The 27,809-nt window shown below is 41.2% G+C and overlaps 1 protein-coding gene across 3 annotated transcripts in view; it reads right to left on the reverse strand.

Annotated features, from left to right (window-relative positions):
* Nucleotides 1-896: 896 nt before the first annotated feature.
* Nucleotides 897-27,809, reverse strand: part of LOC110492649 (myelin transcription factor 1) — a 52,401-nt gene continuing 25,488 nt past the window's right edge. For all 3 annotated transcript variants that reach the window (XM_036947691.1, XM_036947694.1, XM_036947692.1), the window contains 17 exons: nt 26,405-27,625; nt 24,570-24,716; nt 24,030-24,120; nt 21,188-21,316; nt 18,930-19,144; nt 18,581-18,783; nt 14,227-14,469; nt 13,898-14,058; nt 13,428-13,490; nt 12,576-12,644; nt 12,244-12,306; nt 11,661-11,744; nt 4,253-4,474; nt 3,923-4,014; nt 3,361-3,464; nt 2,809-2,952; nt 897-2,528 (listed from right to left, as the gene is read on the reverse strand). In XM_036947691.1, coding sequence (XP_036803586.1) covers nt 2,385-2,528; nt 2,809-2,952; nt 3,361-3,464; nt 3,923-4,014; nt 4,253-4,474; nt 11,661-11,744; nt 12,244-12,306; nt 12,576-12,644; nt 13,428-13,490; nt 13,898-14,058; nt 14,227-14,469; nt 18,581-18,783; nt 18,930-19,144; nt 21,188-21,316; nt 24,030-24,120; nt 24,570-24,716; nt 26,405-27,625 — 3,395 coding nt within the window. In that variant the 3' untranslated portion in view covers nt 897-2,384. The remainder of the gene's footprint in view (nt 2,529-2,808; nt 2,953-3,360; nt 3,465-3,922; nt 4,015-4,252; nt 4,475-11,660; nt 11,745-12,243; nt 12,307-12,575; nt 12,645-13,427; nt 13,491-13,897; nt 14,059-14,226; nt 14,470-18,580; nt 18,784-18,929; nt 19,145-21,187; nt 21,317-24,029; nt 24,121-24,569; nt 24,717-26,404; nt 27,626-27,809) is intronic.

A 27,809-nucleotide genomic window follows, 5' to 3' on the forward strand; every position in this document is an offset into this window, starting at 1 on the left:
GCCATCTTGGCAAAGAAACAAAGGCATCTGAAACAATCCCAACTCTCGGTCTGACGCCCTGGTCATGTCACGTGACTAGACATTGTACATTGCAGAATGCAAAGAATCAGGAAAGAAAGTGAGGGGTTTGTGGCACTTTGTGCATCAACAAATGAAATCTAAAATAAGGCTACATGGGCGTAGTGGATCTGATATTAGTTGTCATTCTCCTTGATGGTTTAGTTTTTCCTTAAAGTGTTTTAGACCCAGACATCTAGTCTAGAACACACTGGAACAGAGCTCTAGAACACACTGGAACAGAGCTCTAGAACACACTGGAACATAGCTCTAGAACACACTTGAACAGAGCTCTAGAATACACTGGAACAGAGCTCTAGAACACACTTGAACAGAGCTCTAGAACACACTGGACCAGAGCTCTAGAACACACTGGAACAGAGCTCTAGAACACACTGGACCAGAGCTCTAGAACACACTTGAACAGAGCTCTAGAACACACTGGACCAGAGCTCTAGAACACACTGGACCAGAGCTCTAGAACACACTTGAACAGAGCTCTAGAACACACTGGACCAGAGCTCTATGTAGCTTCTGCCCAAGACATTTAGAGAAAAGAATAAACAGAGGAAAAATATTTGATCAAAAGGCATTAAAACATCTCTGGTACATTAAAGATGTTTTGGGTTAGCCAGTGTTGGCCACTACAAAGCGCTCGGGGAAGAAACATTTTATCCTTCTATTTTCTTGGTCTTATTTTTCCTGACAAAACGCAAACAACTCCTTGCTGACACAAAGACAATCTGATACCAACAGAACAGTGACTGTTTTTGTTTGTTATTCTGTTTAGGAATAACTGCTGGTATATCTATGAAAGCAAATCAAACAATATTCTATGATTTTCTTTCGGGCCATGTTTTTTTCTTTATTTAAATATTAGCAATGGATTTTAAGACTACTAAGACTCAGCCATCACAGCACACACAGAAATGACTAAATAAATATACAACCATGTGACAGTCAATTTCCTCAATATTAAATAAATAATAAATACATACTTTCTTTTTAAGCCGTGGATCTTCTGAAGATACTTTACCAGAAATAACAGAAATGAAAACACTTTTATAAAATTATCAAAACTTTTGTCAGTTATAAAATATCTGCACTTAAAAATGTTAAAAAAAAAAATATTTAAAATAAAATAAGATATATAAAATAATTAAGTGTGAACAGTTATCTATAGAGATTTTTAAATATTGATGTCGAAGACTCCCTGTTTTAAATCTTTATGGCCATGATAGACCAGCAGGGTTGCATTTTGTGTTTCACAAAACAAAAAAATAAAGTGAATAAATAGATAACATTAAATAAATACAAGTAGTTTAACATAAAATGGCAATAAATTACAATTTTGTGCATTCACAAATGTTTTATAATTTATATAACAAGAATTATTGTACCACAAACTATTCATTGAAATTAAGTGCAATTTCTATGTTCATAAAAACTATTGATAGGACTAACTGGAATTGACCATTACTATCATCATTCAGTTCAAGGAAAGAAGGCTGTATTTGCTGCTCTCATACACCAGTTGTTCCATTAAAAATATAGTACAGGCTGTACTGTTGATTTTCAGAAGAGAAAAACTCCCCCGTGATTTGTGACTTAATCTTCATTTGAAGATTTGTTCCGCTGATTTGAGACATTAGAGCCGTGTTGACATCTTGCTGCAATAGTAACAACAATAAGTACATGAACCATTGCTCAAGATGACCTCAGAGTTCAGTGATTCTCCATTTGCTTCTCCTCAATAGGGGTTGCTGCACCGCTCACAAGCACGCTCTCCTTATCCTGCCCCAGAGCAACCTTTCTGAATGAAGCCTTTAGTTGGCGTTTCATCGGCTCGGTTTTTGATATTTCCTCAACGGTTTTCTTCACCTCATGTAGGCAGGTCTGACCCACTACTTCCCATCTTTATTTATTTCGTTCTTCTCCAAATTGTTGCTGAACTAAAGCTTGAATTACAGTATACATTGGGACAGTCAATGAGACACCTCCAAAACAGGACAGACATGAAAACGACAAAAGATAACATATCACAAACAAACAAATCCCCAGATATAGATTTTTTTTCTCATCAATTCAAACTGAAGGATTTGGTTCCATTTCACTTCCTCCTTCCGATCCCAGCAGCAGCAGGTTTGGATTTTGGTCCTAGTTAAGTTTTTCTTCTTTACAGAATGCTCCCTGGGTTTAATTTAAGTTGTCGTTTATAAAACCTGAATGCCCTTTTTGTATTTGTATTCTCGGTAAATATACTGTGGTCTCTTGACTCCATCTCTCCTTTTACATGTTTTTCACTTTTTTTTTTTCTCTCAAGGTTTTCACACCTTGATGCTCTTCACAGCCTTGTTGATGCTCTCCAGCAGAGCCTTGTTCTCCGGGTTCTGGAAGCACTCCTTGTTGGTGTACATGTCAGTCAGGGTGCTCAAGTAGCTGTTGAAATTCTGCTCAGTGATTGGCTCCTGCTGTGATGCGAAAAACAAGGAATTTCAATTTGTTTGTACAGTATACAGTTTCTGTTTAGTGTGTTTCTGTCCATGTGTGTATTAGTTTGTGTTAGTGTGTGTATTAGTTTGTGTTAGTGTGTATATTCGTTTGTGTTAGTGTGTGTAGTAGTTTGTGTTAGTGTGTATATTAGTTTGTGTTAGTGTGTGTAGTAGTTTGTGTTAGTGTGTGTATTTGTTTGTGTCTGCATGTTCAAGCCTCGGCCACAGCTGTTTCTGTACTGTATGTAAATGTATTCACCATGTGTGGGAGACGTATGTTGGCCAGGCTGCGGATCAGGGCGTGGCTGAGGCCAGATAGCTCCACGAAGAGAGCCTCATTCTGCTCCTCAATCAGCTTGTTCTCATCCTCAATGTTCTTCAGGTTCTTCTCCATGGATGAGATCTGCACCACAGCCCAACAGTTATTTACACATTCTGTATATACATTTACTTGAGCTCAGTCATTTTGCAATAAACCACAATGTTAAACTGTTAGATATTGGCTCAATAATGTGACATGTACACAAAGACACACACACTGTCATGTGCCTTTCACTGAGGACTGGCTTCCGTCTGGCCACTCTACCATAAAGGCCTGAATGGTGAAGTGCTGAAGAGATGGTTGTCCTTCTGGAAGGTTCTCCCATCTCAACAGAGGAACTCTAGAGCTCTGTCAGAGTGACCATCGGGTTCTTGGTCACCTCCCTGACCAAGGCACTTCACCCCCAATTGCTCAGTTTGGCCAGGCGGCCAGCTATAGGTGAAGTCTTGGTGGTTCTAAACACACACACACACACACACACACACACACCTGTGTCTGCAGGTTCACCATGTCTGTCTCCATCTCGTTGTTGGTCTCGTTGAGCTCATTGATCTCCTTGTTGAGTTGCTTCATGTCCTCGTCATTATCCAGAACTACAGGATGGAAAGGAGAGAGACACATGATGTCATCATTTGGGGCGGCAGGGTAGCTTAGTGGTTAGAGCGTTGGACTAGTAACCGGAAGGTTGCAAGTTCAAATCCCCGAGCTGACAAGGTACAAATCTGTTGTTCTGCCCCTGAACAGGCAGTTAACCCACTGTTCCTAGACCGTCATTGAAAATAAGAATTTGTTCTTAACTGACTTGCTAGTTTAAGAACAAATAAATAAAGGTCAACTAAATAAGAGAGAACAGGAAAACTGGGACAACATCATAGTTTGAAAAACGAAACGACGCAATGCTCTCTTGCCATTAAAATAACTCATTATTTTATTAAACCAACTTGAAAAAAAAGCTTGAACAGAAAAAGAAAAGACACAGATGAACAAACATTCTAGTTTGAAATACTGTATTGACTAGACATTGACTGCCACTATTCCGTTGTTCTCTTACCGCCACTGGCCCTGAACTTGGTGCTCAGGTACTCCTCTCCAGGGAACTTGGCTTTCTTCTTGGCAAAGGAGGCTCTGGGACAGCCAGAGAGACTACAAAACAGGAGGAATAAAAATGGTCCATTTCATCAAGTTGAGTATTTGAAACCATGAATGAAACACAAAATGATACAGTTAGATTGATGATGCAACCAGGGGTAATAATCTGCCCTGTGTTCTGTGTTGTCATTGGTCTTTACCTGCGGTGTGTGAGGAAGCTGGCCTGTGATTGGCCTTTACCTGCGATATGTGAGGAAGCTGGCCTGTGTTCTGTGTTGTGATTGGTCCTTACCTGCGGTGTGTGAGAAAGCTGCCGTTGGCGTGTCCTGATCCATCGCAGTCTGGGGTGGGGCAGGTGGGGGCCTCCGTCTTGAAGGCCTTCCAGGAAAAAGGGTTACCGTTGAGCATCCCTTCCTTCTGCCTGCGGGCAGCCAGCGGGCACCCATAGGCACTGCGATGCGTGGCGTACTTCCCACTGATGTGACCTAGGCTGTCACAGCCAGGCACAGGGCATCTGTAGGGAAGAGAGAGAGTGACAGAGAGAGAGAGGGGTAACTTTAGTATATCTATAGATATGTGACTTGTAGAGAGAGATGAGATGTAAAGCACAAAGTGTATGGTAAATATAGTTATAACATAATTTCATATAAAAAATGAATGTGTAAGACTGCCATTACTTGAGTCGCATTAGCTGGCATCATTTCACTATGTAACACTATGTGACACTATGTACCACTATTTCACAATGTAACACTATTTCACTAAGTAACACTATGTAACACTATATAACACTATTTCACTATGTACCACTATTTCACAATGTAACACTATTTCACTAAGTAACACTATGTAACACTATATAACACGATTTCACTATGTAACACTATTTCACTATGTAACACTATGTAACACTATTTCACTATGTAACACTATGTAACACTATTTCACTATGTAACACTATTTCACAATGTAACACTATGTAACACTATGTAACACTATTTCAGTATGTAACACTATTTCACTGTGTAACACTATGTAACACTATTTCCCAATGTAACACTATTTCACTATGTAACACTATTTAACACTATGTAACATTATTTCACTATGTAACACTATTTCACTATGTAACACTATGTCACTATGTAACACTATGTAACACTATGTCACTATGTAACACTATTTCACTATGTAACACTATGCAACACTATTTCACTATGTAACACTATTTCACTATGTAACACTATTTCACTATGTAACACTATGTAACACTATTTCACTATGTAACACTATGTAACACTATTTCACTATGTAACACTATTTCACTATGTAACACTATTTCACTATGTAACACTATTTCACAATGTAACACTATTTCACTAAGTAACACTATGTAACACTATATAACACTATTTCACTATGTAACACTATTTCACTATGTAACACTATGTAACACTATTTCACTATGTAACACTATTTAACACTATTTCACTATGTAAAACTATTTCACTATGTAACACTATTTCACTAAGTAACACTATTTCACAATGTAACACTATTTCACTATGTAACACTATGTAACACTATGTAACAATGTAACACTATTTCACTATGTAACACTATTTCACTATGTAACACTGTTTCACTAAGTAACACTATGTAACACTATTTCACTATGTAACACTATTTCACTATGTAACACTATTTCACTATGTAACACTATGTAACACTATTTCACTATGTAACACTATTTCAATTTGTAACACTATGTAACACTATTTCACTATGTAACACTATTTCACTATGTAACACTATGTAACACTATTTCACTATGTAACACTATGTAACACTATTTCACCATGTAAACTATGTAACACTATTTCACTATGTAACACTATTTCACTATGTAACACTATTTCACAATGTAACACTATTTCACTATGTAACACTATGTAATACTATTTCACTATGTAACACTATGTAACAATGTAACACTATTTCACTATGTAACACTATTTCACTATGTAACACTGTTTCACTAAGTAACACTATGTAACACTATTTCACTATGTAACACTATTTCACTATGTAACACTATTTCACTATGTAACACTATGTAACACTATTTCACTATGTAACACTATTTCAATTTGTAACACTATGTAACACTATTTCACTATGTAACACTATTTCACTATGTAACACTATTTCACTATGTAACACTATGTAACACTATTTCACCATGTAAACTATGTAACACTATTTCACTATGTAACACTATTTCACTATGTAACACTATTTCACAATGTAACACTATTCCACTATGTAACACTATGTAACACTATGTAACAATGTAACACTATTTCACTATGTAACACTATTTCAAAATGTAACACTATTTCACTATGTAACACTATTTCACAAAGTAACACTATGTAACACTATTTCACTATACAACACTATTTCACTATGTAACACTATGTAACACTATTTCACTATGTAACACTATTTCACAATGTAACACTATTTCACTATGTAACACTATGTAACACTATTTCACTATGTAACACTATGTAACACTATTTCACAATGTAACACTATTTCACTATGTAACACTATTTCACAATGTAACACTATTTCACAATGTAACACTATGTAACACTATGTAACAATGTACCACTATTTCACTATGTAACACTATTTCACTATGTAACACTATTTCACTATGTAACACTATTTCACTAAGTAACACTATGTAACACTATTTCACTATGTAACACTATTTCACTATGTAACACTATTTCACTATGTGACACTATGTAACACTATTTCACTAAGTAACACTATGTAACACTATTTCACTATGTAACACTATGTAACACTATTTCACTATGTAACACTATGTAACACTATTTCACTATGTAACACTATGTAACACTATTTCACTGTGTAACACTATTTCACTATGTAACACTATTTCACTATGTAACACTATTTCACTATGTAACACTATTTCACTATGTAACACTATTTCACAATGTAACACTATTTCACGAAGTAACACTATGTAACACTATATAACACTATTTCACTATGTAACACTATTTCACTATGTAACACTATGTAACACTATTTCACTATGTAACACTATGTAACACTATTTCACAATGTAACACTCTTTCACTATGTAATACTATTTCACTAAGTAACACTATGTAACACTATTTCACTATGTAACACTATTTCACAATGTAACACTATTTCACTATGTAACACTATTTCACTAAGTAACACTATGTAACACTATTTCACTATGTAACACTATTTCACTATGTAACACTATTTCACAATGTAACACTATTTCACGAAGTAACACTATGTAACACTATATAACACTATTTCACTATGTAACACTATTTCACTATGTAACACTATGTAACACTATTTCACTATGTAACACTATGTAACACTATTTCACAATGTAACACTATTTCACTATGTAATACTATTTCACTAAGTAACACTATGTAACACTATTTCACTATGTAACACTATTTCACAATGTAACACTATTTCACTATGTAACACTATTTCACTAAGTAACACTATGTAACACTATTTCACTATGTAACACTATTTCACTATGTAACACTATGTAACACTATTTCACTATGTAACACTATGTAACACTATTTCACCATGTAAACTATGTAACACTATTTCACTATGTAACACTATTTCACAATGTAACACTATTTCACAATGTAACACTATTTCACAATGTAACACTATTTCACTATGTAACACTATGTAACACTATTTCACTATGTAACACTATGTAACAATGTAACACTATTTCACTATGTAACACTATTTCAAAATGTAACACTATTTCACTATGTAACACTATTTCACAAAGTAACACTATGTAACACTATTTCACTATACAACACTATTTCACTATGTAACACTATGTAACACTATTTCACTATGTAACACTATTTCACAATGTAACACTATTTCACTATGTAAGACTATGTAACACTATTTCACAATGTAACACTATTTCACTATGTAACACTATTTCACAATGTAACACTATTTCACAATGTAACACTATGTAACACTATTTCACTATGTAACACTATTTCACAATGTAACGCTATTTCACTATGTAACACTATTTCACTATGTGACACTATGTAACACTATTTCACTAAGTAACACTATTTCACTATGTAACACTATGTAACACTATTTCACTGTGTAACACTATTTCACTATGTAACACTATTTCACTATGTAACACTATGTCACTATGTAACACTATGTAACACTATTTCACTATGTAACACTATTTCACTATGTAACACTATGTAACACTATTTCACAATGTAACACTATTTCACTATGTAATACTATTTCACTAAGTAACACTATGTAACACTATTTCACTATGTAACACTATTTCACAATGTAACACTATTTCACTATGTAACACTATTTCACTAAGTAACACTATGTAACACTATTTCACTATGTAACACTATTTCACTATGTAACACTATTTCACAATGTAACACTATTTCACGAAGTAACACTATGTAACACTATATAACACTATTTCACTATGTAACACTATTTCACTATGTAACACTATGTAACACTATTTCACTATGTAACACTATGTAACACTATTTCACAATGTAACACTATTTCACTATGTAATACTATTTCACTAAGTAACACTATGTAACACTATTTCACTATGTAACACTATTTCACAATGTAACACTATTTCACTATGTAACACTATTTCACTATGTAACACTATGTAACACTATTTCACTATGTAACACTATGTAACACTATTTCACCATGTAAACTATGTAACACTATTTCACTATGTAACACTATTTCACAATGTAACACTATTTCACTATGTAACACTATTTCACTAAGTAACACTATGTAACACTATTTCACTATGTAACACTATTTCACTATGTAACACTATGTAACACTATTTCACTATGTAACACTATGTAACACTATTTCACCATGTAAACTATGTAACACTATTTCACAATGTAACACTATTTCACTATGTAACACTATGTAACACTATTTCACTATGTAACACTATGTAACAATGTAACACTATTTCACTATGTAACACTATTTCAAAATGTAACACTATTTCACAAAGTAACACTATGTAACACTATTTCACTATACAACACTATTTCACTATGTAACACTATGTAACACTATTTCACTATGTAACACTATTTCACTATGTAACACTATTTCACTATGTAACACTATTTCACAATGTAACACTATTTCACTATGTAAGACTATGTAACACTATTTCACAATGTAACACTATTTCACTATGTAACACTATTTCACAATGTAACACTATTTCACAATGTAACACTATGTAACACTATTTCACAATGTAACACTATTTCACAATGTAACACTATTTCACTATGTAACACTATTTCACTATGTAACACTATTTCACAATGTAACACTATTTCACTATGTAACACTATGTAACACTATTTCACAATGTAACACTATTTCACTATGTAACACTATTTCACTATGTAACACTATTTCACTATGTAACGCTATTTCACTATGTAACACTATGTAACACTATTTCACTATGTAACACTATTTCACTATGTAACACTATTTCACTATGTAACACTATTTCACAATGTAACACTATTTCACTATGTAACACTATTTCACTATGTAACACTATGTAACACTATTTCACTATGTAACACTATTTCACTATGTAACACTATTTCACTAAGTAACACTATTTCACTATGTAACACTATTTCACTATGTAACGCTATTTCACAATGTAACACTATTTCACTATGTAACACTATTTCACTATGTAACACTATGTAACACTATTTCACTATGTAACACTATTTCACTATGTAACACTATTTCACTATGTAACACTATGTAACACTATTTCACTATGTAACACTATTTCACTATGTAACACTATTTCACTAAGTAACACTATTTCACTATGTAACACTATTTCACTATGTAACACTATTTCACTATGTAACACTATTTCACTATGTAACACTATTTCACTATGTAACACTATTTCACTATGTAACACTATTTCACTATGTAACACTATGTAACACTATTTCACTATGTAACACTATGTAACACTATTTCACTATGTAACACTATGTAACACTATTTCACTATGTAACACTATTTCACTATGTAACACTATTTCACTAAGTAACACTATTTCACTATGTAACGCTATTTCACTATGTAACACTATTTCACTATGTAACACTATTTCACTATGTAACACTATTTCACTATGTAACACTATTTCACTATGTAACACTATTTCACTATGTAACACTATTTCACTATGTAACACTATGTAACACTATTTCACAATGTAACACTATTTCACTATGTAACACTATTTCACTATGTAACGCTATTTCACTATGTAACACTATTTCACTAAGTAACACTATGTAACACTATTTCACTATGTAACACTATTTCACTATGTAACACTATTTCACTGTGTAACACTATTTCACTATGTAACACTATTTCACTGTGTAACACTATGTAACACTATTTCACAATGTAACACTATTTCACTATGTAACACTATGTAACACTTTTTCACTATGTAACACTATGTAACACTATTTCACTATGTAACACTATGTAACACTATTTCACTATGTAACACTATTTCACTATGTAACACTATTTCACTATGTAACACTATTTCACTATGTGACACTATGTAACACTATTTCACTAAGTAACACTATGTAACACTATTTCACTATGTAACACTATTCCACTATGTGACACTATGTAACACTATTTCACTAAGTAACACTATGTAACACTATTTCACTATGTAACACTATTCCACTATGTAACACTATGTAACACTATTTCACTATGTAACACTATGTAACACTATTTCACTATGTAACACTATGTAACACTATTTCACTGTGTAACACTATTTCACTATGTAACACTATTTCACTATGTAACACTATTTCACTATGTAACACTATGTAACACTATTTCACTATGTAACACTATGTAACACTATTTCACTGTGTAACACTATTTCACTATGTAACACTATTTAACACTATGTAACACTCTTTCACTGTGAGGCCAAAAACCTGCCCGACTAAAAACAAAGTGTTACTTCATCGCTGTAGGTTTAATATTATTGGTACCCCGCTATAGGTACTGTACCTGTTGCCTGGCATCATGTTGTGGTAGCATAGCCAAGCAAGCACATTCAACAAACACAGACACCCAGGTCTTTTCTTAGCTGTCGTCAGTTGAAAAGAGACAATTTCAGAGAAATATTAATGTAATATTTTTTGAGACATGATCTACACTGCAATACTCTACGATGAACTACAGTACTATGAGTCAGCACAGGCAGCGCAGTGCGTCTCAGGCTGGTCTGGGTGTGGTACTGCTGTGATGATGTCATCTCTAGGAGACAGACTGGGGACAGGTCATCCTGCCTCTGCACGGAGGTCAGGGTGACTGCCTTTACTATTTTGGATGTGACTTTTACCGTAAATTAATTGGAAGAAAAAAGGGCCGTGGCTTTCTTTAGTGGTACGAACTTTAAGAGCTCGGAGTCCTCCTTGTCGTCCTTGGTGGGAGATGTTTTTAATCCACCTTTCTTGGCACGGGGGCACCCAGACAAACTGAAAACAGAAAGTATGAAGCTGATAAAAAAAGGGTGGAAAAAACACCTTGAACAATCGTCTTTTATGGTGGAGACGTTACTGTTTGACAACAGGGATGGAACATTATATGGAAGCATCTTATTTTTTTTATTCTAATGCCCGAAAGAAAGTGAAACATTTTAAATTAAAATAAAAGAAACCAAAAAAAAAAAAAAAAAACGCTATTTTAAATAGTAAATCCAACAACGTAGTAAAACCAAACTAAAAGGATAAGCATATCAAAAATTGATAAAACTAGATTTTTCACAATTGCGGATGAGTGTATGAGTGTATGAGTCCTGCCTGAAACTACCATGATCTCTTTCTAAGCTTCACTGGCCTTGTGTGTCTGTGTGTGAGAGAAGGAGGAGCGAGGGAGAGGGAGAGAGAAGGTCGTTTTGCGACTGTCTCCCATACAAGATGGAAAGTAGGTAGGGATGGTGAACGTAGGTTGGTAGTCCACTGATGAGCTCTGTACCTTCTGTGGGAGGCGTAGTTTCCAGTGTTATGTCCTGAACCATCACATCCTGGAGTGGGGCACCTGGGAAAATCAAGGGGAATGGGTTAAATGTAAGCACACCGACAAACTAGAACCATCACATTTGCACCATAGCAACTGATGGGTGTGAGGCTGTACGAGTTCTGGTTTGTCAGCGGAGATGGGTGCAGGAGAATAACAAGGGCAGATGCAGTAACAGTGATGTTAGCAGTCCCAGTAAAAACAGCAGAAATAGAAGTGAATAGAATGGATCATTGTAGCATACAGTAGTGACAGAACCAAGGAGAAAGCCCAGTGGAAGACAGACATACTTGAGTTCAGCAGAGTGGGTCGCCATGAGGGACCGAAGACTCTTATCAGCAAGAGGACACCCAGACAGACTGAAGGGAGAGAGAGGAGATAGAAAGAGAAGAGAGAGAGAAAGAGAAGAGAGAGGGAGAGAGAAAGATAAGAGAGAGAGTAAGAGAAGAGAGAGAGAAAGAGAAGAGAGGGAGAGAGGAAGAGAGAGAGAGAAAAAGGAGAGAGAGTAAGAGAAGAGAGAGAGAAAGAGAAGAGAGAGAGAAGAGAGGGAGAGAGGAAGAGAGAGAGAAAGAGAAGAGAGAGAGAAAGAGAAGAGAGAAAGAAGAGAAGAGAGAAAGAGAAAGAGAGAGAAATAGAGAGGATAGATAAAGAGAAGAGAGAGAGAAAGAGAAGATAGAGAGAGAGAAAGAGAAGAGAGAGGGAGAGAGGAAGAGAGAGAAATAGAGAGGATAGATAGAGAGAGAGAAAGAGAAGATAGAGAGAGAGAAAGAGAAGAGAAGAGAGAAAGAGAAAGAGAGAGAAATAGAGAGGATAGATAAAGAGAAGAGAGAGAGAAAGAGAAGATAGAGAGAGAGAAAGAGAAAGAGAGAGAAATAGATAGGATAGATAAAGAGAAGAGAGAGAGAAAGAGAAGATAGAGAGAGAGAAAGAGAAAGTGAGGGAGGAAAATAATCAAAGACGAAATATAGTTCAAGGTTATTGAGAAAGTCTTTGGAAATAGAAAACAGCCAGCAAGGAAAACATTCTATTTTTGATGCAATCTTAATCTAAATTGTTATTTAAGTTATCTGCTATGTTTATGGTATACAGTGTGACTACATCATTGGCTCAGGGCTTGTGCTATATAGAGGGGCATACCATACCTGCGATGGGATGCATAGTTTCCGGTGATGTGGCCACTGCCGTCACAGCCAGGAGTGGGGCACCTGGAGACAACAACAGAGAGGATAGGAAAGGAAGGAGAGGAGAGGAGAGGAGAGGAGAGGAGAGGGGAGGGGAGAGGAGAGGAGAGGAGAGGAGAGGAGAGGAGAGGAGAGGAGAGGAGAGGAGAGGAGAGGAGAGGAGAGGAGAGGAGGGGAGGGGAGGGGAGAGGAGAGGAGAGGAGAGGAGAGGAGAGGAGAGGAGAGGAGAGGAGAGGAGAGGAGAGGAGAGGAGAGGAGAGGAGAGGAGAGGAGAGGAGAGGAGAGGAGAGGAGAGGAGAGGAGAGGAGAGTGAATGACAGTATCTCAGGGGAAAGGGGATCAGAAAATCAGAGAGAGACTGTCGTGGTGGACTTAAAGGATGCTTTGTACAAGCCGTTCCTCCAGGGAGAATAGACAGACCATTGACTTACAGGAGCACATCTTTCTTGCAATCCTTTGGCTGCTGGAACTGGACCTTGAAGTTTGGGGTGGTGACCTCTCCAGGGTACTTCCTCTCCTCGGGGTAGTCCTGCATCAGGTCCATGTCCTCAGGGTCGGACGAGGCAAACGACTGCGCTGTGTGGTGCTCCATCTGTGCAATCAAACGGAATCAAGAAGAGTGGAAAACACAACCGAATCCTTTAGTACATTTTAAATGGTTGGTTACGCATGAGTGTACACATGGCAACGAGCCTCAATGATCATAATGAGGAGAAGAGACAAGGACAGATGAAGGAGAAGAAGAAGGTAGAGGACAGACCTCCTCTGTATCCTCCTCCCGCTGGCGGTTAGGTTTGGTGTAGTCCAGAGGCTCCTCCCAGTGTTCCTGTTTGTAGGCGTGGCCCGTGTGGGGCGAGGTCATGCCACTGCTGCCTCCGTGGTGCAGGGAGGAAGAGGAGGAGGGGTCCGGGGAACATACCCCAGGGCTGGTGCCCTCTCGTTTGACGGGCTTCTTCATGCTCAGGTCAAGAGTCCCATTCTCGTCCACCTCGATGTCCATGCTCTGCAGAGGGCAATTATGGTAATGCTGACAATCACAATAACATTACATTGTCTCATGTGATACTCACCACAATGTATCACGACAAGTCTATTCCCAGCGCCTGTTATCTTAATGCCCCACCTGTCTCTCTTAAACACGTTTGAATGGACATACATTGCCAACAGAGCTGGTCAGGCTCCGTTTGTATTGTCAGATCTATAAGACCGGGGAAACAGAACCTCTCTTTAGTATTAATCTGAAATGGTATTCATATTGGCTGTAGAGGAGCCAGAGAAATCAAAGAGTTACGCGCCGCGGGCACGTTGGCTGTGGGGAGCAAGAAAAAATGGGCCCTGGTCCCAGAACGGTCCCTGGCTGACGAGCACTGCTACTGAGCCACTATGGCCATTTATCTTCCCTTTCTATCGCCCAACACCATGTCAGGAAATCAAAAAAGTATGAAACAGTCACTCTCCCCGCAAAGGCAAAAAGCTTTTAAAAAAACACAGTATGGGTGAGAGTGCTGCTCCAATTACATCTCCTGTGCACAGATAGACAGAGGGAGGAAGGGAGGGAGGAACAGAGAGATTCGGCCGGCAGATAATGAAAATAGACTACCTGGTGGAGGGTAATCCAGGGAACTGGCAGCCAGCCAAATTCAATAACAACATGAAAAGGATGAAGGGATAGGGGAAAAAATTAAGATAGGTGATGCAACAATACCTCAACACCATCCTCTTCCTGTTAATGAACGCCACCTGATGTTACATTCTATTTGCTTGGCAGTTGGGGAGCTCTAGGAGTTTAGGGAGTAACTTGGCAGTAGGTGAGCTCTAGGAGTTTAGGGAGTAACTTGGCAGTAGGTGAGCTCTAGGAGTTTAGGGAGTAACTTGGCAGTGGGTGAGCTCTAGGAGTCTGGGATGTAACTTGGCAGTAGGTGAGCTCTAGGAGTTTAGGGAGTAACTTGGCAGTGGGTGAGCTCTAGGAGTCTGGGATGTAACTTGGCAGTAGGTGAGCTCTAGGGGTTTAGGGAGTAACTTGGCAGTAGGTGAGCTCTCGGAGTCTAGGTGGTAACTTGGCAGTGGGTGAGCTCTAGGAGTCTGGGATGTAACTTGGCAGTTGGGGAGCTCTAGGAGTTTAGGGAGTAACTTGGCAGTGGGTGAGCTCTAGGAGTCTGGGATGTAACTTGGCAGTAGGTGAGCTCTAGGAGTTTAGGGAGTAACTTGGCAGTAGGTGAGCTCTAGGAGTCTAGGTGGTAACTTGGCAGTGGGTGAGCTCTAGGAGTCTGGGATGTAACTTGGCAGTAGGTGAGCTCTAGGAGTTAAGGGAGTAACTTGGCAGTAGGTGAGCTCTAGGAGTCTAGGTGGTAACTTGGCAGTAAGTGAGCTCTAGGAGTCTAGGTGGTAACTTGGCAGTAGGTGAGCTCTAGGAGTCTAGGTGGTAACTTGCCAGTAGGTGAGTTATAGGAGTTTAGGGAGTAACTTGGCAGTAGATGAGCTCTAGGAGTCTAGGGGGTAACTTGGCAGTAGATGAGCTCTCGGAATATATGGCTAATTGGCAGTTTGTGAGTTATAGGAGTCTAGGGGGTAACTTGGCAGTAGGTGAGCTCTAGGAGTTTAGGGAGTAACTTGGCAGTGGGTGAGCTCTAGGAGTCTGGGATGTAACTTGGCAGTAGGTGAGCTCTAGGAGTTTAGGGAGTAACTTGGCAGTAGGTGAGCTCTAGGAGTCTAGGTGGTAACTTGGCAGTGGGTGAGCTCTAGGAGTCTAGGTGGTAACTTGGCAGTAGGTGAGCTCTAGGAGTCTAGGTGGTAACTTGGCAGTAGGTGAGTTATAGGAGTTTAGGGAGTAACTTGGCAGTAGATGAGCTCTAGGAGTCTAGGGGGTAACTTGGCAGTAGATGAGCTCTCGGAATATATGGCTAATTGGCAGTTTGTGAGTTATAGGAGTCTAGGTGGTAACTTGGCAGTAGGTGAGCTCTAGGAGTCTAGGGAGTAACTTGGCAGTAGGTGAGCTCTAAGAGTCTTGGGGTAACTTGGCTGTAGGTGAGCTCTCGAAATATATGGCTAATTGGCAGTTTGTGAGTTATAGGAGTCTAGGTGGTAACTTGGCAGTAGGTGAGCTCTAGGAGTCTAGGGAGTAACTTGGCAGTAGGTGAGCTCTAGGAGTCTAGGGAGTAACTTGGCAGTAGGTGAGCTCTAGGAGTCTAGGTGGTAACTTGGCAGTAGGTGAGCTCTAGGAGTCTAGGTGGTAACTTGGCAGTAGGTGAGCTCTAGGAGTCTAGGATGTAACTTGGCAGTAGGTGAGCTCTCGGAGTCTGGGGAGCAACTTGGCAGTAGGTGAGTTCTAGGAGCCTAGGGGTAACTTGACAGAGTTAGATCTCTAGGAGTCTAGGTGGTAACTTGGCAGTAGGTGAGCTCTAGGAGTCTATGGAGTAACTTGGCAGTAGGTGAGCTCTAGGAGTCTAGGGAGTAACTTGGCAGTGGATGAGCTCTAGGAGTCTAGGTGGTAACTTGGCAGTAGGTGAGCTCTAGGAGTCTAGGTGGTAACTTGGCAGTAGGTGAGCTCTAGGAGTCTAGGTGGTAACTTGGCAGTAGGTGAGCTCTAGGAGTGTAGGGAGTAACTTGGCAGTAGGTGAGCTCTAAGAGTCTTGGGGTAACTTGGCAGTAGGTGAGCTCTCGAAATATATGGCTAATTGGCAGTTTGTGAGTTATAGGAGTCTAGGTGGTAACTTGGCAGTAGGTGAGCTCTAGGAGTCTAGGGAGTAACTTGGCAGTAGGTGAGCTCTAGGAGTCTAGGGAGTAACTTGGCAGTAGGTGAGCTCTAGGAGTCTAGGATGTAACTTGGCAGTAGGTGAGCTCTAGGAGTCTAGGTGGTAACTTGGCAGTAGGTAGGCTCTAGGAGTCTAGGTGGTAACTTGGCAGTAGGTGAGCTCTAGGAGTCTAGGATGTAACTTGGCAGTAGGTGAGCTCTCGGAGTCTGGGGAGCAACTTGGCAGTAGGTGAGCTCTAGGAGTCTAGTTGGTAACTTGGCAGTAGGTGAGCTCTAGGAGTCTAGGTGGTAACTTGGCAGTAGGTGAGCTCTAGGAGTCTGAGGAGTAACTTGGCAGTAGGTGAGCTCTAGGAGTCTAGGTGGTAACTTGGCAGTGGGTGAGCTCTAGGAGTCTAGGTGGTAACTTGGCAGTAGGTGAGCTCTAGGAGTCTGGGGAGTAACTTGGCAGTAGGTGAGCTCTAGGAGTCTAGGATGTAACTTGGCAGTAGGTGAGCTCTAGGAGTCTAGGTGGTAACTTGGCAGTAGGTAGGCTCTAGGAGTCTAGGTGGTAACTTGGCAGTAGGTGAGCTCTAAGAGTCTTGGGGTAACTTGGCAGTAGGTGAGCTCTCGAAATATATGGCTAATTGGCAGTTTGTGAGTTATAGGAGTCTAGGTGGTAACTTGGCAGTAGGTGAGCTCTAGGAGTCTAGGGAGTAACTTGGCAGTAGGTGAGCTCTAGGAGTCTAGGGAGTAACTTGGCAGTAGGTGAGCTCTAGGAGTCTAGGATGTAACTTGGCAGTAGGTGAGCTCTAGGAGTCTAGGTGGTAACTTGGCAGTAGGTAGGCTCTAGGAGTCTAGGTGGTAACTTGGCAGTAGGTGAGCTCTAGGAGTCTAGGATGTAACTTGGCAGTAGGTGAGCTCTCGGAGTCTGGGGAGCAACTTGGCAGTAGGTGAGCTCTAGGAGTCTAGTTGGTAACTTGGCAGTAGGTGAGCTCTAGGAGTCTAGGTGGTAACTTGGCAGTAGGTGAGCTCTAGGAGTCTGAGGAGTAACTTGGCAGTAGGTGAGCTCTAGGAGTCTAGGTGGTAACTTGGCAGTGGGTGAGCTCTAGGAGTCTAGGTGGTAACTTGGCAGTAGGTGAGCTCTAGGAGTGGGGAGTAACTTGGCAGTAGGTGAGCTCTAGGAGTCTAGGGGGTAACTTGGCAGTGGGTGAGCTCTAGGAGTCTAGGTGGTAACTTGGCAGTAGGTGAGCTCTAGGAGTCTAGTTGGTAACTTGGCAGTAGGTGAGCTCTAGGAGTCTAGGGGGTAACTTGTGGACACAATCAGGACAAAGAATACATGTTAGCAGCAGGTATAAGCAGGGCTAAAGATAGGGGGCTTGCCTACCTTGCTAGCCAGGTCCTGGTGCTTGGTGCTCAGGTTCTCAGGCCTCTCCCAGCAGCGTGTGGACAGGTTTAGGATAGCGGTGGCAGCCATGTGGGCTGCCTGGGCTTCATGGGAGTAGTCGTAGGCAGAAGAGGAGGCAGTCTTTCCATAACCTCCATGCAGGCTGAGGCTGGGAGAAGAAGACTTGGGGGACGAGAGTTTAGCTGAGGGAGCAGAAAAAAGATAAACAGAGATGTTAGCTATATAATCATGTCCTGTTGTGTGTCTGTATTTGTGTCTGTATGTCTGGGGGGGGGGGTTGTCTGTGTGGGCTAAAGATATATACGGCTATAGGACAACGTTTCCTTACATTTGAAGGCTTTGGGTGAGGCTTCGCTGGTCGGTATCTTTGGAGCAAGCATGCGTTTCCCAAACACCTGACAGTCGAAGCTTGCATAATCAAAGGAGACCTTGGAGTACTTCTCCAGCTCCTTGGCCAGGTTGGCACGAGGTGTGGCAGGCACCATATTGGGCCTGTACTGCCCATAGTGAGGTACTTCCAGCTGCTTCACAAAACACATGGGCCTGGAGGGGAGAGAGGGAGAGAGAGAGAGAGGGCGAGAGAGACAAAAAGAGAGAAACAAAGAGAGAGAGAGAGACAAAGAGAGAGAGAGAGACAACGAGAGAGACAAAGAGAGAGACAAAGAGAGAGACAAATAGAGACAAATATTGTTTATTACACTTTTGTATATTATATACCTCACTTGCTTTGGCAATGTTAACACGTTTCCCATGCCAATAAAGCCCCTTGAATTGAATTGAGAGAGACAAAGAGAGAGAGAGAGAGACAGAGAGAGAGAGAGAGAGAGAGAGAGAGAGGGAGAGAGAGAAAGAGAGAGAAAGAGAGAGACAGTGAGAGATAGAGAGAGAAAGAGAGAGAAAGAGAGAGAGAGAGAGAGAGAGAGGGAGAGAGAGGGAGAGAAAGAGGGTGAGAGAGAGACAATGAGAGAGAGCGAGAGAGAGCGCGAAAAGAAGAGAGCGAGAGAGAGAGAGTGTGTGAGAGAGAATTGAATTGAGAGAGAGAGAAAGGGGGTGTGTGTGTGTGAGAGGAACAGTCTGCTTGGGAGGAGAGAGGCAGGATTAAAAGCTCTCTTATCAGCAGAGGGCACATTTGCATATTGTAGAGCATGGAATTGATTAGCTTTAAACCCTCTCGTTTTCCTGGAGTGCCAGGGCTTTTGTCAGACCTGTTGGGGTTAAATCCACTGACACACGCAAATGGTCCTGGGAGGGGATAGTGTAGTCCAGTGATTTCCCTCTACTTATCACAGAGTATAGTACCCCATCCCTCACCGCTCCTACCATGTACAATCCCATATCCCTGGTCACAGACAGTAGCCTGGAATGGCTCAAACAACATGCTCTCTCGCATGGCTCACCGACTGTCTGGGAGGAAATGGCTTCTGTCATGTTCACAGACACATAGACAGACAGTGTTGAACTGAGCTGTGTGCTTTCTGCCATTGAGCACTGGGAAAACCTTTCTCTTTATTCATTGTGGATAGCATTATAACAATGATATCATGTCGAGTATTTAGCCAGCTCGGGTGTGTTTTCTACACACAGAAAAGGCCAGCTCATTTGAATGACAATGAAGAAAAAACAAGGCTAGCTTTATTATGTTTAAATACTTGGGCACTTTGTCGGACCACAGACGAGGTTCCTCAAGAAAAGCAATTATTTTCCCTTATCCTCACAATACCCTCTAACTCGCATAATTAGCTTATCGGGTGGCATTATTAATTAAAATACCAAGAAATGAGGATGTACTTAGCATAATACCTCTGTCTAGTCGTTAAATGTAATTATCATTCTTTTGAGCGTGATGAGGGTGAATGGAGAGAACAGGATGTTGAGGTGACATGACAAAAACATCATTGCACTAGTGCTGATTAAAACTGGGATGTCCTGATTGACACATCATACATACTCCGCCTGCCGAGCGGTCGACAACAACACGAGTGGTGCTGCTCAGTCACTGCAAGGTCACAGTGTCACGCCCTGACCACCTTAGAGAGCCTGTTTATTCTCATTTTGGTTAGGTCAGGGTGTGACTTGGGTGGGCAAATCTATGTGTTCTATTTCTTTGTTGGCCGGGTATGGTTCCCAATCAGAGGCAGCTGTCTATCGTTGTCTCTGATTGGGGATCATACTTAGGCAGCCTGTTTTCCACCTGAGTTTGTGGGATCTTGTTTTTGTTCAGTTACTGTGTAGCCTGCAGAATGTTACGTTCGTTTATTCTTTTGTTGTTTTTTTGGTGTTCATCTAAATAAAATAAGATGTACGCTTACCACGCTGCGCCTTGGTCTCCTTCTATCAACGAGCGTAACACACAGGGTTGGGGTCAAATCCAATTTCATTTGAAATTCCAATTAAATTCTTGAATTCACTCATGAAGTGGAGAATTTATGTTGAATTCAATTGGAATTTCAACAATCTTCAAGTTCGAATTGGAATTAGGCTGTTTGGACTTCCTGGATTTGCATTAAATAATTTCTCAACTTGTATTTCTTTATTTCCTATAGATAGATAGAAAGAGGTGTGACCAATCACAGGGCAGTTCCTTACCTTAAAACTCTGTCATTGTTGTTGGGACTTTCTTTGAGGTGCTCTCTGATTGGCTGGGAGAGATGCTGCTTGTCAAGGTTGTGGCTCTTGGACAGCTTCTCTGTGGCTGCGATGGGGCATCCTGACAAACTGGGACATCCAATAAGTGGAGAGAGTGAATACTGGGGAGGAGTCAGGGTACTGTACAGTACATCTACATCAAACTGATCCAGAGTGACATACAGAACATGCAGTCACATAGATAAACACATAATGACACACACACACGCACATGCACACGCACACCAACATTCGTACACACACATATACACACACACATGCACACACATACATACACACACACACGCACAGACACACATATAAACATACACACATGCATTGCCTTGCAAAAGTATTCACCCCCCCCCTTTGGCGTTTTTTCCTCCAAATTGGTGAAGTGAAATTAAAAAAATAACTTGTTTCAAAAAACAAAAACATGTTTAAAAAAGATTACTACATTTAAAAAAACGGAAAAGTGGTGAGTGCACCATTAAATCCATATGTATTCACCCCTTTGCTATGAAGCCCCTAAATAGGACCTGGTGCAACCAATTACCTTCAGAAGTCACATAATTAATTAAATAAAGTCCACCTGTCTGCAATCTAAGTGTCACATGATCTCAGTATATATACACCTGTTGCGAAAGGCCCCAGAGTCTGCAACACCACTAAGCAAGGAGCACCACCAAGCAAGCAGCACCATGAATACCAAGGAGCTCTCCAAACAGGTCAGGGACAACGTTGTGGAGAAGTACAGATCAGGGTTGGGTTATAAAAAATGATCAGAAACTTTGAACATCCCACAGAGCACCATTAAATCCATTATTAAAAAAATGGAAAGAATATGGCACCACAACAAACCTGTCAAGAGAGGGCAGCCCACCAAAACTCACAGACCAGGCAAGAAAGGCATTAATCAGAGAGGAAACAAAGAGACCAAAGATAACCCTGAAGGAGCTGCAAAGCTCCACAGCGGAGATTGGAGTATCTGTCCATAGGACCACTTTAAGCCATAAACTCCACAGAGCTGGGCTTTATGGAAGAGTGGCCAGAAAAAAATAAGCAAACATGTTTGGCGTTTGCCAAAAGGCATGACTCCCCAAACATATGGAAGAATGTACTCTGGTCAGATGAGACTATAATTGAGCTTTTTGGCCATCAAGGAAAACGCTATGTCTGGCACAAACCCAACACCTCTCATCACCCCAAAAACACCACCCTCACAGAGAAGCATGGTGGTGGCAGCATCATGCTGTGGGGATGTTATTCATCGGCAGGGACTGGGAAACTTGTCAGAAATGATGGAATGATGTATGGCGCTAAATACAGGGAAATTATTGAGGGAAACCTGTTTCAGTCTTCCAGAGATTTGAGACTGGGACGGAGTTTCACCTTCCAGCAGGACAATAACCCTAAGCATACTGCTAAAGCAACACTCGAGTGGTTTAAGGGGAAACATTTAAATGTCTTGGAATGGCCTAGTCAAAGCCCAGACCTCAATCCAATTGAGAATCTGTGGTATGACTTAAAGATTGCTGTACACCAGCGGAACCCATCCAACTTGAAGGAGCTGGAGCAGCTTTGCCTTGAAGAATGGGCAAGAATCCCAGTGGCTAGATGTGCCAAACTTATAGAGACATACCCCAAGAGACTTGCAGCTGTAATTGCTGCAAAAGGTGGCGAATAGTTATGCACGCTCAAGTTTTCTGTTTTTTTGTCTCATTTCTTGTTTGCTTCACGATAAAAAATGTTTTGCATCTTCCAAGTGGTAGGCGTGTTGTGTTACTCAAATGATACAAACCCCCCAAAAATCCAATTTAATTCCAAGAGGGGTTAATACTTTGTATACAGTGCATTCGGAAAGTATTCAGACCCCTTGACTTTTTCCACATTTTGTTACGTTACAGCCGTATTCTAAAATGAGTAACAATTTTCCCCCCCTCATCAATCTAAACACAATATCCCATAATGACAAAACAAAAACAGGTTTTTAGACATTTTTGCAAATGTGTTAAATATAAAAATGTACATAAGCATTCAGACCCTTTACTCAGTACTTTGTTCAAGCACCTTTGGCAGCGATTATAGCCTCAAGTCTTATTGGGTATGACGCTACAAGCTTGGCACACCTGTATTTGGGGAGTTTCTCCCATTTTTCTCTGCAGATTCTCTCAAACTCTGTCAGGTTGAATGGGAGGTCCTGGGCACTCTGGAGCAGGTTTTGATCAAGGATCTCTCTGTACTTTGCTCTGTTCATCTTTCCCTCAATCCTGACTAGTCTCCCAGTCCCTACCGCTGGAAAACATCCCCACAACATGATGCTGCCCCATCATGCTTCACCATAGGGATGGTGCCAGATGTGACGCTTGGCATTCAGACCAAAGAGTTCAATCTTGGTTTCATCAGACCAGAGAATCTTGTTTCTCCAAGTGGGCTGTCATGTGCCTTTCACTGAGGACTGGCTTTCGTCTGGCCACTCTACCCTAAAGGCCTGAATGGTGTAGTGCTGAAGAGATGGTTGTCCTTCTGGAAGGTTCTCCCATCTCCACAGAGGAACTCTAGAGCTCTGTAAGAGTGACCATCGGGTTCTTGGTCACCTCCCTGACCAAGGCCCTTCACCCCCGATTGCTCAGTTTGGCCAGGCGGCCAGCTATAGGTGAAGTCTTGGTGGTTCTAAACACACACACACACACACACACAGACACACACAGACACACACACACACACACACACACACACACACACACACACACACACACACACACACACACACACACACACACACACACACACTGTAGAGTACCTGCGGTGGGTGTTGCGGTTGCTGTTGACATGGCCCTGTCCGGTGCAGCCTGGGGTCGGACACTTCAGCACGTTCTCATGCATGGCCAGGACTGGAGAGGGCGACACACCAACAGGGGATTATTACTAACTAGTTCTCTAGTTAGAATAGAGAATGGCTTTCTGCCTTTGGGACTTGTAGAGGGTATTGGGTATTGGGTATAGAGTACAGGGTACTGGGTATTGGGTATTGGGTATAGGGTATTGGGTATTTGGAATAGGGTATTGTGTATGGGGTATAGGGTACAGGATACTGGGTATAGGGTATTTGGTATATGGTATAGGGTATAGGGTATACGGTATTGGGTAGAGGGTATAGGGTATTGGGTATTGGGTATAGGGTATTGGGAATAGGGTATAGGGTGTTGGGTATAGGATATTGGGTATAGGGTTTTGGGTATAGTGTATAGGGTGTTGGGTATAGGGTGTTGGGTATAGGATATTGGGTATAGGGCTTTGGGTATAGTGTATAGGGTATTGGGTATAGGGTATAGGTACTGACTCTCAGGAGGGATCCTGTCCTTGTGAGGACAGCCAGACAGGCTGCGGTGGTGGGGGTAGAGTCCAGTAACATGACCAGTCCCGTCACAGCCAGGGGTGGGGCATTTGATCTCCCTCTTCTCTGGCCTGCTGCCCTCTGTAGAGACAGCTAGAAGATACACAAACATAGTACTGCTTAACCATCTGCCTGAAAGCACTGTCTGTCAGCCAAATAGAAAATAAAATACAAAATCACACACATTATCAAATGGCATGTACAGTACCAGTCAAAAGTTTGGACAAACCTACTCATTCAAGGGTTTTTCTTTATTTTTTACTATTTTCTACATTGTAGAATAATAGTGAAGATATCAAAACAATGAAATAACACACATGGAATCCTGTAGTAGCCAAAAAAGTGTTAAACAAATCCAAATATATGTTATGTTTGAGATTCTTCAAAGTACCCACTCAAGCAAGTCTCTTCTTATTGGTTTCCTTTAGTAGTGGTTTCTTGGCAGCAATTCGACCATGAAGGCCTGATTCATGCAGTCTCCTCTGAACAGTTGATGTTGAGATGTGTCTGTCATTTGAACTCTGTGAAGCATTTATTTGGGCTGCAATTTACGAGGTGCAGTTAACTCTAATGAACTTATCCTCTGCAGCAGAGGTAACTCTGTGTCTTCCTTTTCTTGTGGCGGTCCTCATGAGAGCCAGTTTCATCACAGCGCTTGATGGTTTTTGTGACTGCACTTGAGAAACGTTCAAAGTTCTTGACATTTTCCGGATTGACTGACCTTCATGTCTTAAAGTAATGATTGACTGACTGTAGGTTCTCTTTGCTTATTTGAACTGTTCTTGCCATAATACGGACTTGGTCTTTTACCAAAAAGGGCCATCTTCTGTACACCACCCCTACCTTGTCACAACACAACTGATTGCCTCAAACGCATTAAGAAGGAAAGAAATTACAGAAATGTACTTTTAATAACGCACACCTGTTAATTGAAATGCATTCCACCTCATGAAGCTGGTTGAGAGAATGCCAATAGTGTGGATAGCTGCCATTAAGGCAAAGGGTGTCTACTTTGAAGAATCTCAAATATAAAATATATTTTGATTTGTTTAAACACTTTTTTTAGTTACTACACAATTCCATATGTGCTATTTCATAGTCTTGATGTCTTCACTATTATTGTACTATGTAGAAAATTGTAAAAAAAATATATATTTTAAAAAGTAGGTTTGTCCAAACTTTTGACTAGTACTGTATATAGACTTGTGGATGCTTTGTCTGTGTGGAGCAGGTAACTCATTTGGTCAAATTGAAGAGTGAAAAGAAGACTGTATACGTGATAATATTACTGTGAGATTAGTATACAGTAGGGCACTGAGGAGCCCTGTTCACTATTATATATCTTCACACTAGAGAGAGGGAGGGAGAAAGAAAGTGGAGGTAAACTGATGCTCTATTGGCCTCCAAATTGACTGCTAATGAGACACGCACCTTCTAATTAGTGCTGGGCAGAACATGAGCATTGCCACAGGGGAGTAGAATGGGGGCAGGCGGCCCCACTAGGCGAGCGGCCTGTTAGTGTCAGAGGCAAGACACATGGGCACAGTGCCAGGACACGACTAGGTCTAAACAAAAACATACCAATATCATTATGGAGCATCTCTCTCTCTCTCTCTCTCTCTCTCCCTCTCTCAACACAACTCTGTGGTGAGTGACTCACTGATGTGTATCTGTGGGTCTGTTCATATGTGGTCATCTATTCCAATATGTGTGTGGGATACTATGTACATGGTCTCTTTGGGATTTAATGCATTTTTGATTGATTGAATTCCCACCCTTACCTTTACTGCTGAAGTAGCTCTTGCGCATGGTGTCCAGGTGTTTGGGCCGGTCGTCCATGGTGAAGTAGCGGTGGTGGTGCTCCGGGGTGACGACGGGGTGACGGAGGAGGAGGAGGTCGCGAGGCCCCTTCACCTGTTCTGCCTTCAGGGCGATGGCCTGCTCCAGAAGCCCCAGGTTGCCCCGGGTCATATCATACATCTCTGACTCATCTGTCCACCTCTGAGACAAACTGTCATCTTCTTCCTCCTCATCACCATCTTCTTCATCGTAGTCCCTACCCGAATCCTCTGAACGCACCTCGATGATGTCAGAGGCTGCTGAAGCCTTATGGGAGGTGTAGTGCTGTAAGGGGCTGACTCTGTGGGGGTTGTAGTTCTCCAGTGGGCTGGTCCGGTGGGGGTTGTAGTTCTCTAGGTGGCTGGTCCTGTGGGAGATGTAATCCTCTGTAGTCCTGGCCCTGTGCTCTTCTCTCTCCCTCTGTGTGGCTGGTCCCTGAGCTGCTGCAGTGATGGTGGTGGGAAGGAAGACAGGGTGCACTCTCACGTCCACCTCCTCAATGTCATCTTCATCCTCCTCCTCCTCCTCCTCCTCCTCCTCCTCTTCCTCTAGTATCTCATGTGGCTGGTGCTTTGCTTCCCTTCTCTCCTCTTCATACTCTTCCTCCTCTTCATCTTCCTCAGCCTTGTCCTGCTGCTGGTGGATGTCTCCAGTGAAGTATGGGTGGTCAAAGGTTCTCTGTGTCATAGCCTCTCTAGCCTCCTCAATCTCACCTTCCTCCTCCCCCTCCTCTTCCTCCTCCACCCTATCTACAACAGAAGGTTCTTCACTTACTTTAACACTTCCCTCCTCCTCCTCATCCTCCTCCTCTTCCTCTTCCTCATCTTCCTCTTCCTCATCCTCTTCCTCCTCTTCCTCCTCCTCTTTCTCTGCAGGTTGCTGCTCCTCCTCTTCCTCCTCCTGTCCCTCCTCCTCTTCCTCCTGCGCCTCTGAGTGTTCCACTACCACAACGGAGGGCTTCACAGCTGTGACATCTTCCTCTGTCTCCATGGTAACGGGCTCGTTTGAGGTGGTCTCTGTGGTGTCGGGGACCCTGCCCAGGTGGAGTAGAGAGTTGGCTAGGATCTGATGGTAGCTGGAGTAGTCCTCTCTCTTAGGCCATTCCCCCTCTTCAGCTTTGCAAGCTGTTTTACTAGATACCGGCTCAATGATCATACATTCCTCTGTGGGACAGGCAAGGGAGATATCAGTGAGTTCAACGGAGAGAACAGTGTGACACTAACTGGTCGTCATTACCATCAGCAGCATTGTCATGAGCATCATCCTCTCTGTCATCCATTCTCTCCTGTACATTATCAGAATGACGTCATGGTTAATGATCAGTGACAGTTAATGTCATCACACAGC

Source organism: Oncorhynchus mykiss, chromosome 16, assembly GCF_013265735.2.
Source record: "Oncorhynchus mykiss isolate Arlee chromosome 16, USDA_OmykA_1.1, whole genome shotgun sequence".
Classification (NCBI taxonomy): Eukaryota; Metazoa; Chordata; class Actinopteri; order Salmoniformes; family Salmonidae; genus Oncorhynchus; species Oncorhynchus mykiss.